A 17,374-nucleotide genomic window follows, 5' to 3' on the forward strand; every position below is an offset into this window, starting at 1 on the left:
TCGTACAGTTTGCACAGCGTTTGCATTCATACTTTATTGAATTAAAATAAATTAATCCAGATATATCGAACACATTTACCTCAATCACATTTCCTTGTTCTGACTAGTACCATTCATGGGGGGGGGGGGTGTAATGATAATATCAGACTTAAAGAAATATACACCAAAAGAACGAATGAAGGTAACAGGACTTACAAAGAGGAAGGACAGACGAATGAAGGTAACAGGACTTACAGAGAGGAAGGACAGACGAATGAAGGTAACAGGACTTACAAAGAGGAAGGACAGACAAGTGGGAGGTAACAGGACTTACAAAGAGGAAGGACAGACGAATGAAGGTAACAGGACTTACAAAGAGGAAGGACAGACAAGTGGGAGAAGAACAAATGGTATCAAATAAATATCAATCCAACTTGTTACAGATTTTTCAGTTATTTATCTCATCTATGTACACAATCATTCCGGATTTCTATGAAAGCACTCTACGGAGATTCGAACCCAAGTCTGTGCAGATAGATGACAATTAATTACTGGGTCGTCATGCTAGTGTGTCTGCTACACAGGAGTGCATATAACACCGATTAAGTAGCTTTATCTATTGGTGATGTGTGCTTAGTCGTGAGTGAATATGGGCTCGTGTGTGCAGGCAATGCGATGGATGCCGTTTACACGCGGAAATGGGTTCGAATCTCCGTAGAGTACGAATTAAAAATGGTCTAACCTGTATGATTGTATTATTATATATACAACAGTACCTTCCCGTTGGTCGGTGGTATTTATCAAGGTTTTCCTGAGTTCTTCCTCCACCAGTTATAGCCTATCTTCCGCTGAGAAATGACGTTAAAACAACAAACAACATGATGTCTCCATAATCATACGGCACATTGCACACCACCACTCAGCTTGATGGCGTAAATGATGTCTTAAATCATGTATTGTATTGAACACTGTTTGATATTTCCACAGAAATCACCAAAGAGGTTCATCACCGGTGTTTTTATTTAACAAAGACAAGAGAACAAGCCTTTTAGTTGTTTTAAATTTCTTGTACTATGTGTTCTTGTTGCACCCTAATTTTACTTAAGTTTTGCGACTAATTTATATAGGATTGCACTTGTTGCAGTAGCTATTTTAATTATCAATATTAATCAATATATATGGATTTTATTTACATAACACATTTTCCCCCAATATTTTCACCATGTCTTAGATCCCAGCTTGTCTTACAACTCTTTGTTATAACGTGTTCAAAGTTTAGCTTTGTATATACAGTAGTATTTACTCAACACTCTGTTGTTCAGTATTCTACCATAGTTTGATCTTTTATTGATTTATTTGTGCTAATCTACTATTTTTTTTTTATATTTGTAAACTTTATATAGTCGATCAATAGTTGTATTTAACTTATTGATATTAATAGCGGACTTAAAAGTTTATTAAATTTTTAGACCGCGCGGTAATACCACGCTACCTTGACATGTCATCGATAACTGTGAATCTGACGACAGCTGGATGTCATGGACACGAGTTGTGGATATCATGGACGGGAGTTCTGGATATCATAGACAGGAGTTATTGAAAGACCCCGAATACTCAAAGTCGATAAAAACAAACAATAAAAAAAAAAACGTGTATTGATTTCCATAATCCTGGTAAATACTGTCACAAAGTCTTATTGTTATAGATTTGACAACTTTTAGAAACGTGACAGACGTATATAATGACTTTCATGAATTTAGCATAAAAACAACAATCTCAATTTCAAAATATAACATGCATTTGTTTACAAATTTGATTGGAATAATAATGCAGATTTATTCGAAATATATTTCAACCTCATTTTAAGTGTATTAATGCTAGAGCGGTATACAGTGATTGAGATAGTCCGAGTTTCCTCTGACCCTTGCCACTCCATCTTTGATATCTGGACGTTTATGTTGGAGTGTAGGGTCAGAGTCCATTCCCTATCGAAAAGTTGCAGTTCGCCAAAACCATTTGGTGTCTGGATAGGGTAACCGCTTACTATCCGGCCTAGCAAACTATAACGACCGTTCATCGAGATATATCTGCATAAAATCGATAGGAATATGATTTATTTTCTCAGAAATAGCGAATATAGCTTTTGTTATGTCTTTAATCCACTGACAGACGAGATGTAACTGCTGCGTTGATGAAATTTGACCTGAAACTCGCCATTTGCATTCCGAGTCACATGACTACACAAATCTCGCAACCTACATGGCAATGACATAAGAGGTCCAATAATCACGTGATAAAAAATACGATTCTGAAAGTTGTACATAGAATTCGAAAATATTAATTAAAAGTCACGTAAGACTTGCACATAAATATAAACGCACACTTAATTCCCAACATATTTATTCTGAAAACAACGACTAGAAACCTGTCGGTATCGCCGCAAGGTGGATTAAACCAGATTCATCAAGTAGTAAGGTGGCGCTCTACAGTTTCGTATTTTGCTTAGGTTAGGATTTTAAAGAAAAAGAATTTCCCCGGCTTTCCTCACTGGTTATACTGGCTATTTAAAAAGACCTTGTATATCTTAGGTATAATGCAAAGAACCTTTAATTCCCTTTATTTTGGTGTATGATTGATGGGTGTACTATGGGTTATAGAGTATACAGCTTGGCCTTACTTCAGATGTGCACCTTTCAAAAAAGTGCTAGCTCTACTTGGTCATTTTCACTTCCTGAACTTCAGAGGTAAATTGTATAAAAAAGAGCCGATAACATTTTTTACATTTTATATATTTTGTAATTCATTCATTGCATTTTAATGAGCTGGTATTGTCTAGTCTGGATTTTCCCTGTTTTAATAGCTGCTATGTATAGTGTACTTTAGACTAATTCAGGCTGATTTTTTAAAACAAGGGAGCAGTCATTTTAGTTAGCAGTGTGCTTAAATCATGTAAAATTTCCAAAAGTACAATATCCAAAAGAAATATCATCCACATTACATTAATGTAGCATAGAGGTATGCCAACATTCTCTCCATTGTGCATGTTTTAAATGCGAACTACTTCACCTTACATACGTCACTCTCTCAAAAGTACATATTATCCGGTGAGCGCCCCCTAAGCACGTGTCGGCAATGTATTTTGTTGGTATCACGTGACTACCGCATTGACCTGAGCTCTCCGCTTATTAAATGTTTTTTTCTAAGTTGTTGCAACATTTACGGATTTCTCGTCGTTGTTTTCAGAATAAATATTTTTAGAAATTTATGTTCTTTCATTTTTCTGTAAATAGTACGTGACTTTCATGTATGTGTTCGATTTATTTTCCTGCAGCAACATGCTTTATTGTTGATGTCACGTGACTATTTGAACTCTGATGTCATTGACGTGTAGGTCTCGAGATTTGTGTAGTCATGTGACTCGGAATGCAAATGACGAGTTCCAGGTCAAATTTCATCAACGCTATTATTTCGGCTAGTCTGTCAGCGGATTAAAGATATAACAAATGCTCTACTCGCAATATCTGAGAAAATAAATCATATTCCTATCGATTTCATGCAGAAATATCCCGGTAAAAGTTCGTTAAAGTTTGCTAGGCCGGCTAATAAGCGGCTACATTACGCCTACATCAAATGGTGTCGGCGAATTCCAACTTTTCGATAGGGAATGGTCTCTGGCCCTACACCCCAACATAAACGTCCAAATATCAAAAATGGGGTGACAAGGGTCAGAGGAAACTCGGACTATGATTGAGACAGCTGTATAATCTCCCGTGGGAATTTGACAGCGCATAACACTCGACGCTACGCGTCTTGTATTTCAATTGGAGGCACTTTCTAGGTCTTCATGAAGGTAAAGAATTCTGACTTAGGCGAGATGTCTTTATCTGCAGTTCTGACTTTGATACGCTTGATTCGCTGGAAAATACAGTAGAACAGGTATTTCCTCGGCTACTTTAATTTTCTTAAATAAAAGAATTACCATAACATACAGCCTGTATTGTTAAATTTTATTTTAAAACTGCAACACGTTTTACATGCTAGGCGAAGGGTGATGCATTTAGAGAAAGCATTGACAATGGAAACTGTATATACATGAGTAAGATAAAATTGCAAAAATACATTGTTACAGAGTAAATATACACTGCCATCTGCTTATGAATATATAAAATATATATCTTCCTTCTAATGCAGTAAAAGAGATTAAGTATTTACCTTTCACAGAGCAAAGATTGTTTTGTTGTGTACAATGAAGTATTAAAAGAGGATACTTATCTTCAATAAAATATTAATTATAAATGAAGAATTTGTCCACCAATAAAATAAATAAAAAAACCTTTGATTGTAGAAACAAGTAATGAGAGCACTTCGGGCTTCCCTGTTGCATACCCGGCAAATTGATGAATAAGCCAACTCAACATAGATGTCACAAGCTAACAGTGAACGTATTACATATTCTAACAGACCGCTTATCAGTTTCGAGGCAGAATATACATGTATCCAAATCAAAGTCAAGTTGTTCAAATTGGAAGACATTGGAAGCATATACCTGGAATGGACTCATAAATAAGCAATTTTCCACTGCCGGTCCGTGTTAGCATAAATACATATTTTCCCTCAAATACTTCTCTGGAAAGTATTAATACTTTCAGTGTTAAAGTTACAAAATATTATTTTGAGGAAAGTTGCCTAAGCCATTTTTGGCCAGTGTATAAAGCACCGCCGTTACACTCTATTGGTTAGTTCGCATTACACACTAAGGAAAGCAGATCATCAACAGATGTCGCTTAGACAAAGCACTGAAATATCCGATCGATCCGACAAGGTGTAGATAGCTTAGCATATCGGAACCTTAACTTGCGAAGATGGGAGCTCTGCAGTATGGTCCATTCATGGTCGGACACTCAGGTTGGTCTTACCATATAACATAATTAAATTGTTGTAACTTTGCGACGTATCATCCAATTTTTATCCAATTTGCTTATCATTTAATCAATTTAACAAAACACACATAAGTGATACATTGATCCTTTCAGCCTTGTCTTTTGTATAATCGATATCATCAGACTACATATCGAGTAGATTGTCTATCGTAGGAAGTCGCAATTAAAAACATTGAAAACAAGTGAAAATGGAACCTAATCTGTGATATATATATATATATATATATATATATATATATATATATATATATATATATATATATATATATATATAGCAAATGAACGAATTATATAACATTTTAAAAAATGATTAATAAGATGTTATTTTTACGTAATTTCACGTATTCTCAGAGGTATCAGGATTTTTTTTTCTAATTTTGGTTTTGAAACAGCAATGAGTCCCTTATTCATTTTTAAGAATGGATTTTTTCTTTTAGACATCATACTCAGGGTGTCAAAAATGTTATGCATCGGCCATAAGCTGTTAATATATCCTTAGATACTCAAAACTACCAACGGAAAGGACTGTCGAAATCTATAATAACGTAACCTCACCTGTTTGCCTGCCACTGGAAAAGCATTGTTAAATATAAAGTTTTCTTTTCTTACTGCACTACAAAACCAACATTTGTTGGATTAAATAGCAATACAGTGCTACAGAAAATGTTAAGAGACGAGTAGATGTGTTGACGTCTGCTTCTGTGATTTCGCTATAAACAAGAACCAGAACCAAATAAAAGAAACCTTTAAAAATCATGACACTAACCCCATTTAGTATCAATCGGCTGTCACACTCAACAGGGGGGAAAAGGGGATGTGGCGGTTGAATATTATACGCAATTTAGTAAATGTAAAGTGTGCTCTGCAATCCTATAATGGATTTCTTTATCTCTGACTCACCCCTTCCGTAGAAAAGCTTTCCGATCAATAAAAGAGAGTATGAATACCTACTTGACTATATGACCAATAATAAAGCATATATGACTACGTCACTAATTAGATTCCTTTGTTCTAAGCACCTTCTGTTCACTTCAGATGAATTACAACAAGCAGCGCCATTCAACCTTGTTCTTTTTATTTGTTTTATGTATCTTTCTTGTAAATATAATCTATCCATAGCTAATTATCATGTAGATTCTATAAAGTAAAGACTTTTCTGTCTTTTGTTCTTGTCTCGTTTTATGCAATCGTTGTTTATAGTTTTGTGCACCTGAGGGGAAAAAATGTAGATGCCGAAAGCTCTTCGACTGGTTTCACGCATGTTTTTCACTACTATTTGTCTACTTATTGCTTCCATGGTTACGGTTCTTCCTGAGCAACTAGATCTTTATGATCCAGTGCAGCTTGAAAACACTATAGGTATGATTGGAATTGGGTGAATATTATTCGTTCCACTTAAGATTTCTAACTGAATGTCGAAAACCTATTCATATGGTGATTTTAACAACGACAGATCAGGGTCAATACAGTTAGTAGTTGGGTACACGTTATAACGGGAAACAGCAGTATTTCATACAGTTAGTAGTTGGGTACACGCTATAACGGGAAACAGCAGTATTTCATATTCTGTATAACAGAGTATTACGTCGTGATTACAGCGAAAGTGTCTAAGCTAAACAGCATAACTTGTTCTCCTGGCTCCATTGTCTGTAAAACGCTTCATTAAACAGGTGACATTTTTGTACGAAGTTAATGAGATTTCTTCTATCGTTCGTATTTACAATGTCTGGGATTTTTGTTTAAAACGTGTCAAAAATTCTATCTGCGCATTTCCAAAATCTAACCTACGACAAAACGTATACTTTTAAACCTTTAATTGCAACCAGCACCTTCACTCTTTATTTAGCAAAGCCGTTTCCTGGGTCCAGAAACCTTTGATTAAGTTCCTGAGATGTTCGTACAATAAATTCAGATCCAGAAGAAGAAGTCCTCCAAACACGGTAGATAGTAAAGCCACGCCAAGTAATCCCAAGCTTTGCGCACTGGGTCGATCATCCTGAGCGCTCACCAGCAACCGAGTGGCAGCAGATGTGTTCTTAGAGTCGATCGTCAACGCTTCCACGATCTTTACCATCTTTTCCTCCAAGGAAATAGGCTCAGGGATGGGAGGCTGGTCTGATGAACTGCAGTAGCAAAAGGAACTAGAGTCTGCAATTGAAAATAGGAGTAAAAAATCATGCAAACACTAATCATACATTCACTACGATGTGCCAAATTAAATAAATTTGTTAAAATCTGAATGTGGATACGTTTAATAGCGAGTAAATACAGTAAAGTGTTGATATTATTATTGGCGTCAAATAAAGCATTAACGTATTATCTGAGACATCAGAATGCACTTAGTGTTAGTTACAGCACTGGTATGCGGTTTTATTGAATTTAAATTAATTTTCGTCATGTGATAAATTGAATCATACATTCTCATTTCCAAAAACGCAATACATGAAGCCACCAGGGCTCGCACAAAACAGGAATTATTTAATTTGTGATACAAATTAAATTTGAAAACCTTACACATATAAGCTACTCAATATATGAGAGGTGTTTACAGTATGCGCATCATGTGATGACAGAAGAGCATTAGGCGTAGAAACGGTGTTCTTGAATTTCAAGACTAATAATGAAATTATAAGAACGTTTATCATTCTCCATATTGTATTATTTATGGTTGTCAGACAAGGCGCCCAGGCCATGTTTGAAAGTACCCATGAATTTTATGACGGCAACAAAAGTCATCTAACAGTCCATCTCGATACAGTGCGCTAATCTGTATGTTCTGCCACCACGTCGTGCTATTGCACCACAAAATGACGACGATATTGAAGTGTAATAATAAAATGTAATAATTTCTCTGTGTAGCAAAGTCCTAGTATAATGGGTTTGCAATATCTTTGCACGGTGTTTAACGTTTTTATTTCGGTTTGGATCGGGCATATCACACGCCGGTCGATGGAATCAATTCGTGCCTTAGCTCGAAACTCTTGCAAATTGTATGATTGCCACAGAAGGACAATAAGACCATTCAGGACAAGTATTACAACCACACCACTAGAGTCAACAAGAAGCACGCTGATTCTATTGATGCACCGAAAACGCTATAGTGTGTAGATATATGCAAATGATCTTAATCCACAGAGTAGTCATGCACATGACTCTTGTTCCGTATGCCAAAAAAAAAAACAAAAAAAACAAAAAAAAAACAGGGAATTCATTGTATAAATATAACAAATGTAACTCTATTTAAAATTTCAAGACATTTGACCTTCTATAACAAGGCTGGGAAAGATGTTCGATCATGACAAATTCGACATCAAGGCTGGGAAAGATGTTCCATCATGACAAGTTCGACATCAAGGCTGGGAAAGATGTTCGATCATGACAAATTCGACATCAAGGCTGGGAAAGATGTTCCATCATGACAAGTTTGACATCAACGATGGGAAAGATGTTCGAATATGACGAATTCGACATCATCACAATGTTTGAATCTTGATATACTTTTATTGTTTTGGTATTTTTTGCAATAATTTATATATACTCTTTGTGATTTATTGTGGTCCTTAATATCACTCTGGGCTGGAGAGGAGGAGTGGGCGTGTGGATGCTTGAGAACTGACATAAACGGGGTTATATTTTTCAACCGAAACTTTGGATAGGCTTTCATTTTCCTGTGTCTCTTTTGAAAGGTTATTATAACTCATAAACGAAAGATATGAGTTAAAAGAAGATAAGGCAAGTTTCCTTAATTCTTCTATTAACTTTCCAAGGCTCCATGCACGCTTTAATTAAACGGGTTAGTGCAAACATCTTGAAATGCCCCCTACTCCCACTCCATTTTTCCAAAGGTAGTCTGAGAATAAATCTTTGTGTGAGTTCATTTTCGCTTGCGCGTATATTCAATGACTAGGGTGCCTGTATGGACCATTTCAACTAAAGTTTCAATCTCGTCATCGCGTTGATGTCGGATTGTGACTTAATTAACAAGGTTCCTTCTTGCATATGCTAAATATGAAATATTGCCTACACGAGTCGTTTTGCTGGCTGGAGGAGGATGTGCACCCGGATAGCGCCTGGACACTTGTGTTCACCACGTCCGTATAAGAATTCTCGTCCAGAAGACCTGTAAAGCAAGTAATGTCGTGTCTCATAAAGTTCTTCATTCGTAGGACAAATGCAATGACTGTAAGTAATAAATATGTTATATTTAGTATGGTCTTAAATTTCCTCCTCGTGAAATTATTTTATTTTCTAAAGGGGAAATAAGCTGTATTCCCGAAATTTCATGTCATGGTCTATTCCAGGTACTTCATGACAAATGCGCCAATACATCACAGCATCACAGGCATGGTTCAAAAAGCAAAGAAGAACGTTGTTTAAAAAAAATTGTATTATTGTTGTGGGGGGGGGGGAGCGGATGAACTTGCAAAGACTCTAAACCTTGTACTAGCTCAAAAATAAATTAACACCGCGTGTCAAATAATCAGCATCGGAGAAATGAATACAATATCAGAAAAGAAAAACAAAAACTTATGTTAGCGTTAAAATTCAAGATCAAAGCATCTATAGTTTCAAGTACAAAACTATTCCACATTCTGAAGCTGAGATAGATATAGGAAAAATACCCGAGACCTGTAACCAAAACTATATTACCGACGGGCAAAACACAGTTTGAACATAATATGTGACATTACACATATAAATTTGAAGGCCATATAGAAATTAAGCATACGTTTGTTCCCAAATCAATGAATTTAGTCCATATTTATGTCTATGGCATTTTTGCAATTTTATATAGATATGCTATCACTACAATTATATGATTTATGTCTTGAAACCTACTTATTACGTTTACCAGAAAGAGAATAAATGCAAAATTATATAAAAAGTATTTTTGTCGCTTACCATATTTAGGAATTCAAGATATTCAGTTCCAAGATCTATGTCCATCAGATTTGACCATATTTAGGAATTCAAGATATTCAGTTTCAAGATCTATGTCCATCAGATTTTACCTAACAAGAGTTGAGTTAGGTGTGCATTCCAGTCAGTGGAATCCAATTTAAACCATAATTATTAGAATCAGTCACTTTTAATTACCTACCGTCTGCGAATTAACAGCCTGTACCGCGAAGGTATCTTCCATCATCAGATCCCTTTGTGGGGGTCTAAAAATCCCCATAACTCATTTTTGAAACGTTGATGGTTTGCATAGTTCTTGAGGCAATCTACTCTAATATTTAACCACAAGAAACAATTGTTGTTGCGGTCTTTTATCTAGAAATTCCTCCAAGTTCTCTCTTGTTTTGCCTCTTCTAATACATATTTCATACTGACTTTGTAAATACGTTGAATGTTATGCTTCATTTACACGCTGATGATACATGTCACAGAAAATCCTGCTGACTATGCAATATACTCTTGATATGTATAGCAGATATTGTGTTAACTGGAAACAATCAATTTAGAGAAAACAAACATTATCGTATTTGGTTCAAAAAGGAAACATGCATATAAATTTAAGATAAGCAATGCAGACGCTGATGTTGTAGATGAATACAAATACTTATGCTTTATATTTCAAAGGAAGGGGAAATTTTCAAATAGCCTGAATAATCTATTATCCATAGTGTTTTGTATATTTAATTTAATTATTTGTTTGTTAGTTAAATTTTTCTTTTAATTTCGTTGTATGTTATTGCAATGTAACATTGTATACAGGACTTGATCTTGTCCAAAACTGAATTCATTCCTGTTTGATCTGATTGACTTTTTTCTTATTTTTAAAATGTCATTTTATGTAAACAACTAATAATAGCTTCATTATTTTATATGTGTATGAACTTAATTTCATGCTCATTATTCAGGCAAACAAGAAGGAGTAGATATGTTGATCTGGGTCGGGGTTTTGGAGTTTCCTAATTGAATTTTACAGGTTATCTTGTTGTAAATAAACAAGGCTCATTAGATCGTCCCAGAAGGTCAATCTAAGTTAATTTTTTTTCAAATGGTTATGCAAAGCAAAAATGACAAGAGTGTGTTCGAGTCGGGTTTAGTGCGCTACTTACCTAATCGTATCTGTGTCCGTCTTTGCAGCTTTCAAAGAAAACATTCTAATAGTAGTGCGTCTTCTCACTATATGCTAGAACGTTGTTATTTTCCTTGTCACTATTTTTCCTTTTGCAATGTAGTATGCACTTTTCGGGTATGTTAATTTGTGATGGTTATTAGGCTATTACAAAACAAAAGAGACTAAGTTCCCCGTTATTGACTTTACTCAGAACATGTAAATACCTTATACCAACAGATCAATTCAGGGGACACCTATGTTGTTTTTCATCGGCAAGTTATACAAAGACGTAATTCAAAGGCAGTAAGCATAAGACAAAAGAGTCAGATGTTGAATTTGAGTAAGAGTGTGGGCTTATCTCCATACCTTCTACGCAACGTTTTACGTAAAGGACGTAATCGACGTCAGCAACGTGTTTTCCGGTGTCCAGATAGTAGACTGACGGTGATGTCACAGTGCCATTCAGTAGATACAGCTCACACCCTAACGTGACTTCGTTGTGCGCGAAGGCCCAACATTCTAATTCTGTAAGGGTCATCGAGATGTTATGACACTCAAGTGCGCAGTCCGTCGGCTCTACGTTAGAAAGAGACACTGTGGTAGTAGCCCCTGTGCCTTTTTTTTCTTGGATTGGTTCATACCAACACGCACCTGTGAAAAGAATTGATGACTTTAAACTAGGATGTTGCGGCAATAATGATTGGAATGATGACGACAGTTTTGAAAGCTATGACATCAACGATACAGTTAAGGACGAGGAAAGCAAATTTAGAAAAGAGAAGAAGGAAGAAATTATATTGCGATTGCCACATTTAATATAAGAATATAACTGATTAAGGCGACGTCGGTGTTGGTGGGTAATGATAACGGTTAAGACGACAATACCTTTTAAAATAGCGAGTCTAGCACGGCAATCACAGGGACACCACAACTATAAACATAAAGAACTACGACATCTATAACAACTACACATGGAAGACGTACCCTCGTATCTCTGACATACGAAAATATTTTTTATATTACAGGTTCTTTCGTGGAAGTTCAAGTCCCAGGCACTGGTGACGGTACAGTAGGAATTAGTAACATTAGTGGTGTTGATACTGGAAGAGACTGGAGAGCAGTCTTGGTACATGAACCCGTGCATCCCTGGAGGTTGGTGTAGACCCTGCCACAAGACCTGATTATTGGCAAATCTGCAGTGCAAAATGGGGGAGTTCTTTTAGTCTCACCAAGCTAAATATCTTGATACTAAATAACGCTGTTTCTGTTTGGTAGAAAACATAATACTACAGAGCGCTGTTACTGTCCGGTAGAAAACCATTGTGTAATGGCGTACAAACACATATTAGCTCAATATTTAATTAAACGTACGTTATATTATGAACTACTATTGCGTCTTTACAAAAGTGTGTTGCTTTCTAACACAGTGATCTTGCATTATTATGCAGTATTACACTTTTGCAATATTGCATAAACAGTTTCGCGTTGTACGCAATAAATAACGCATTACGTAAAACGACAATGTTATTGCGAAGAAATTAAATGGCTTTGTTTAATAATGACAACGTTAAGCATAATAATACAGTGTTTTTCCCTTTCTACGTAACGAATTGTTTTATTTCGTAAAAATCCCCAATGTTTTTTTGGTCTTGCTCGCGTGCCAACGTCAACTTTTAGTTCGCATTTTTATTCGTTAAAAAAGGGCCCGATCTGTTGTTTTAGAAAGTGGACAAGCAACAGATTTGGCCCACAAATGCATTAGTAGGAAATAGAGACCGAAGGCAATTGTTAAAATTGTCGTCAAGGAAATCAAAGATATTACCATGAAGTTTAAGTATCGACAGAAGTCAAAAGATCAAATGTTACGGTCACAGTGGTCAGTTTCTAAAAAGAATTTGGGGGGGGGGGGGGGCGGGGAGATTTGTATCATGCCTCCACAGGTAAGCATTCGTCTTTGAACCAGTTTCACGAGCATACATAGCGCACCCTTAAAGATGATGGATCAAGACGTCCAAAGTCAAGCTCACGGAGTGGATCGTAGTTTAGTTTATTTTAATTTTTGTAGAATGTTAAAAAGTGTACGAAGAGACTATATGTCCATTCTCCATAATGTATTGTTACCAGATTTATTACATAATAGCATATAAATGGGTCGGTTAAAAGGTCAGAGGTCAAGGACACTATATGTATATAGTGAGCCTTCGAGAGTGTTTACGTTGTAAGAGCCTGTTCTACAATCAACATCACATAAATACAGTTAAACTTAGCAATAATTTCACTGGTATGACAGCCCAATATTACCAAATTTAGTAATTGAGAACACAATTATTGCGAATGCTCACCCAAAGAATCTTTTCTCAGTGACTCAGTTCGCAAGATGGAAGTAAAATAATAAATTACATTTTAAACATTCAGTTTCGTGACTACAACAAAGGTTCAGCTTACGTTGCGTTGTTCCAGACAGCTTTGTCCAAGTATTTCAATCTGTCCACTATCTCTTGCTCTGTTAGCTTCAGCAGCTGGCCATGCTGTGTCTCACAGATCTGTCGGGCTTCGTTCCACGTCTTCGGCGTTGAGAACAGCGTATATATAATACGTTGCGACTCACTATTAATAAACACTGAGAATGGAAGAGAAGGGTGGATGTTAAAGTTGTATATTTTCAATTTCTGTCTCATGACACAGATTTGCAAAATAGGCGTGGTTTTTGTGTTAATTCTGCAACTGAGCAAAATCAAGGGTTTTTGTGTATATGTGTATGTGCCGCATTGTCTGCATAAATGTATTTGTTGTAAATCTTTAAATTTATGTAAGAAGTCAGGATATAGAATGAAAATTAAGATGGAAATTTCCCGTACACGGCAATCATGCGGTACTTGTTTGAAAATGTATGCTAATAACAAATATATGAAGAAAACACACACACCTTTTGCATTAATATAATTTAGCTTGAAATTCGGTCCGCCGTCCTTTCTTCAATCTCTCTTTCTAACTATATAGGACACACGGTACTAATTATATGGAAAAATGGGAAACAGCTTGGAAATGGGTGAACATAAAATAGATTATATATGGGTTTGGCTGACCAGGATTGGTTAATAATGTATGTTATATTTTAGGATAAAGAATCTTTTGAGAGCTTATCCAAGTCGTAACTTTTTTTTTAAAGTAGAGACATTGTTTATTCGATGGAATTTCAGTCCTTTAACAGTCTTGAGTTGGAACAAACATTACTAAAATTAGCACATGACTCTTTGGTGCGGAATGGAAAGCACATGGTTCAAACACATGCAGGTTCAGAAGATCCCGCGACTCATATCATTTCCTCTGCACAGAAGCTGACGTCCAGGTTTCATCTATACTGATAAATATAGGTTTGATCATGACCACTCAGAAATTTTAAGTTATCGAATTTTTAATATCATTGTGTTTCCATAGGTTTACTATGGGAATTGAATTAGTACCGGGAGCCCTTTAAGTATTTGGCTTCGTAAGCGTGTGCGTTTGTATATGTATGTGTTTGCGTGTAATCTAGATGAAACTGAGATTTTCGATAACGGGTACCTACTTATATTCAATAGGTGTGTGTGTGGAGAGAGAGAGAGAGACATACAGACAGACATGGACAGACAGAGACAGAGACAGACAGACAGACAGAAACAGAGACAGAGAAAAGGTCCGCTGATCCTGTTATGATCATGCCCTTACGCTAATTTAACAACTTCAGTCCAAAAAAAAATTCTTAAAAAGATTGTTTGAACCCATAATAAATTCGATATGATGGAAAGCTTGATGGACAAAAATAGTGTTTGTCGTGAGATTCAAAACGAAAAGAAAGAAAGAAAGAAAGAATCAGTTAATACTGATATAAAATTAAATAAATAAAAACACAAATAAAACCTTGACTTGCTTAGTAGTGTAAAAGAAAAAAACTTCTGAATCAATTTTCGCAAATTTGTTTTGAGTTACTCTTGAACTTACTAACAACCCGGATCTACTGTTATAAATTACGTCGTTTGCACTAACACTGAAAGTTAGAATGGAATCAGTAATGCTAATTGCCCCCCGTCCCGGAAACAAATTTGGCCGCTCTTATTATAAAGAAAGAAGATATGTATTCCATCTAAATAATATTGTTATTAAACATGATTTTTAAGCTGATATCTGGGTTTGAAAACAGAATGTAAAACTATGGAAACAAGTATGATTACATAATTCAGCACACAAAATGAAATAATCTGAACAAATTCATTACTGACGATTCATTGTCACCATTACGAACTAAGAAATATGAAGATCAACCATCCAATATATATATATATATATATATATATATATATATATATATATATATATATATATATATATATATATATATATATACACACACACACACACACACACACACAACATACAATGGGACATCAGCACAATCCAAGCTACATAGGACCAAATAAAAATAGTAGTCATCCACCAAAAAGACAAACAAAACAAATATAAAGGCAAAATCCTTACAATACAATGTCACACACACACACACACACACACACACACACACACACACCTTAAAACTTTAGGACTCTCTTAACATGAACATAATCACAGAGCTTATTCCTGGCTTAATGTGATGAATTTTTTTAAAATTTTTTTTAAATAAAAACTATATGAATAGCCATTGATTCGTATATTCCCAATTGGATTATATTTTTTTTGTTAGCCACATGCGTGACTAATCCCAGTCGTCTCCGGCTCCATCACACGTTTGCCAAAGCATCAAATAGCAGCAAAAATTATACTTACCAAAGGCATTTGTGAAGAACAAGACACAATATAACATCCACACATTCTGTAATAAGGGTGTAAACATCCATTAAAAGCTTTTCAGATTAGTTTTTTTCTTCAAAGAGAGACTATCTAAAAGTCTCAGATAAACAGCTGAGACGTGTAACGAAAATTCTGCATTCAAAAGGCAAGAAACTATATCAAACTTAAAATAGTTTATTGGAACCATTCATTGACTGTTAGCCTCAGAACTCAGTTTTAAAAAAACAAAACAACATAAGAGCTCTAATCAATGCGAAAATTGCACACATTTGAGAGAGTGGATTATACTAAAGCTAAATGCATGTATTCATGGATATGATCGATTTTAGATATTTGTTAAACTAGTAATTCAAAATATAAAATCACATTTTGTGACAAAATCCAATTTATTTTTTAAACAGTTGATATTAAAATATTGTAATGTACATGTAATGCTTCGAAGACTGCAGAGAAGTAGTCTTCAATAATAACTAGGTTTTAATTTCATTTAGATTTATTAGGAACAAGAAAAACCATGAAATTATGCCTAACTTAATATTTTCTGATTCTTAATTTCATTTAGATGTATTGGGAAGAAACAAAAACAAAAATGAAATTAACGTTAACTTACCATTTTCGGATTCCCTAACCTCACGTCAACAAGCTTGATAATAAGTTTTGTAAATATCCGAACAAGTATTTAAGTCCAACATTATAATTCAATCAAAGAACAAGGTATTCACCATTCTTATCAATATTTATTTATTACTCTACCTAAACTGGTCCTCTGACAAAATCGATGTTTGATCAATTGCTTACTTGGCCTTTATTTGATTATATGCTGAATTTTACAATGGTTTACCGGGGTTATTCGGGACTGATCAATTATATATGTCAACATTTCTCTGGCTACCATAAAAATAAAAATAAAAACTAATTATTACATATGTTATTTTAGGCCTTGCTCTAAAACAATAATTATAAAAATGAATAATTTTAATTAAATTTGTGCCTCAAGTAGTCGTCCTTGTTGACGGTTTGCATAGTAGCGTAGGACATTAAATGGAACTGAAATGCGACTGCAGTGGTAAAATATACATGCGTACATCAATGGGTTCATATGAGCTGCAAGAGTTACTTTTAAACTATTGAGAGTGTGTGTGCGTCTTGGGATGAAATCACGTACCTACTTCTGAATTTTTATTTTTATTGTACACATTTTGTAATCTTTATAAACTTGGACATTAAAAGAATGCAAATACCTGCAGCGTTGTGTGAAAGCTATACGAGGCAGACACATGAAAGTTGGTATCTGGCGTATCTGTATGTAAAATCTTACAACAATCTACTGATGCAGACAGAGACGGAGACAGGCAGAAAGAAAGGGGCCCCGCATGGCCGAGTAGTCTAAAGCGCTCACCGTTCCGGATCACTGCCATCTCACCTCTGTCTGCGTGGGTTCGAGTCCAAGGCTCGGCTAGCGTAAGTACGTGGGAGAGCCTGCCAGTAGCTTCTTATGGGTCGGTGGTTCTTCCCTGGGTTTTCCAGGGTTCTTCCTCCACCAGTTATACTGGCCGCCATGTAT

The 17,374-nt window shown here is 35.4% G+C and overlaps 1 protein-coding gene across 2 annotated transcripts; it reads right to left on the minus strand.

The window, feature by feature from the left end:
• Window positions 1-5,084: 5,084 nt before the first annotated feature.
• LOC149794743 (uncharacterized) lies at window positions 5,085-17,374 on the minus strand. Of its 2 annotated transcripts, XM_089963970.1 has the most exons (6): window positions 17,210-17,374; window positions 13,432-13,606; window positions 11,971-12,179; window positions 11,353-11,637; window positions 8,944-9,039; window positions 5,085-7,067 (listed from the first exon to the last, which is right to left on the minus strand). In XM_089963970.1, exons 1-6 carry the CDS (start codon window positions 17,226-17,228, stop codon window positions 6,751-6,753), a joined length of 1,101 nt encoding a protein of 366 aa, XP_089820096.1. In that variant the 5' UTR covers window positions 17,229-17,374; the 3' UTR covers window positions 5,085-6,750. The 2 variants fall into 2 exon arrangements, with proteins under 2 accessions (XP_089820096.1, XP_089820095.1); XM_089963969.1 differs by lacking the exon at window positions 17,210-17,374 and having other exon boundaries at window positions 13,432-14,209.

This window comes from Sinohyriopsis cumingii, chromosome 7, assembly GCF_028554795.1.
Source record: "Sinohyriopsis cumingii isolate HCF-2022 chromosome 7, ASM2855479v2, whole genome shotgun sequence".
NCBI classification, from domain to species: Eukaryota; Metazoa; Mollusca; class Bivalvia; order Unionida; family Unionidae; genus Sinohyriopsis; species Sinohyriopsis cumingii.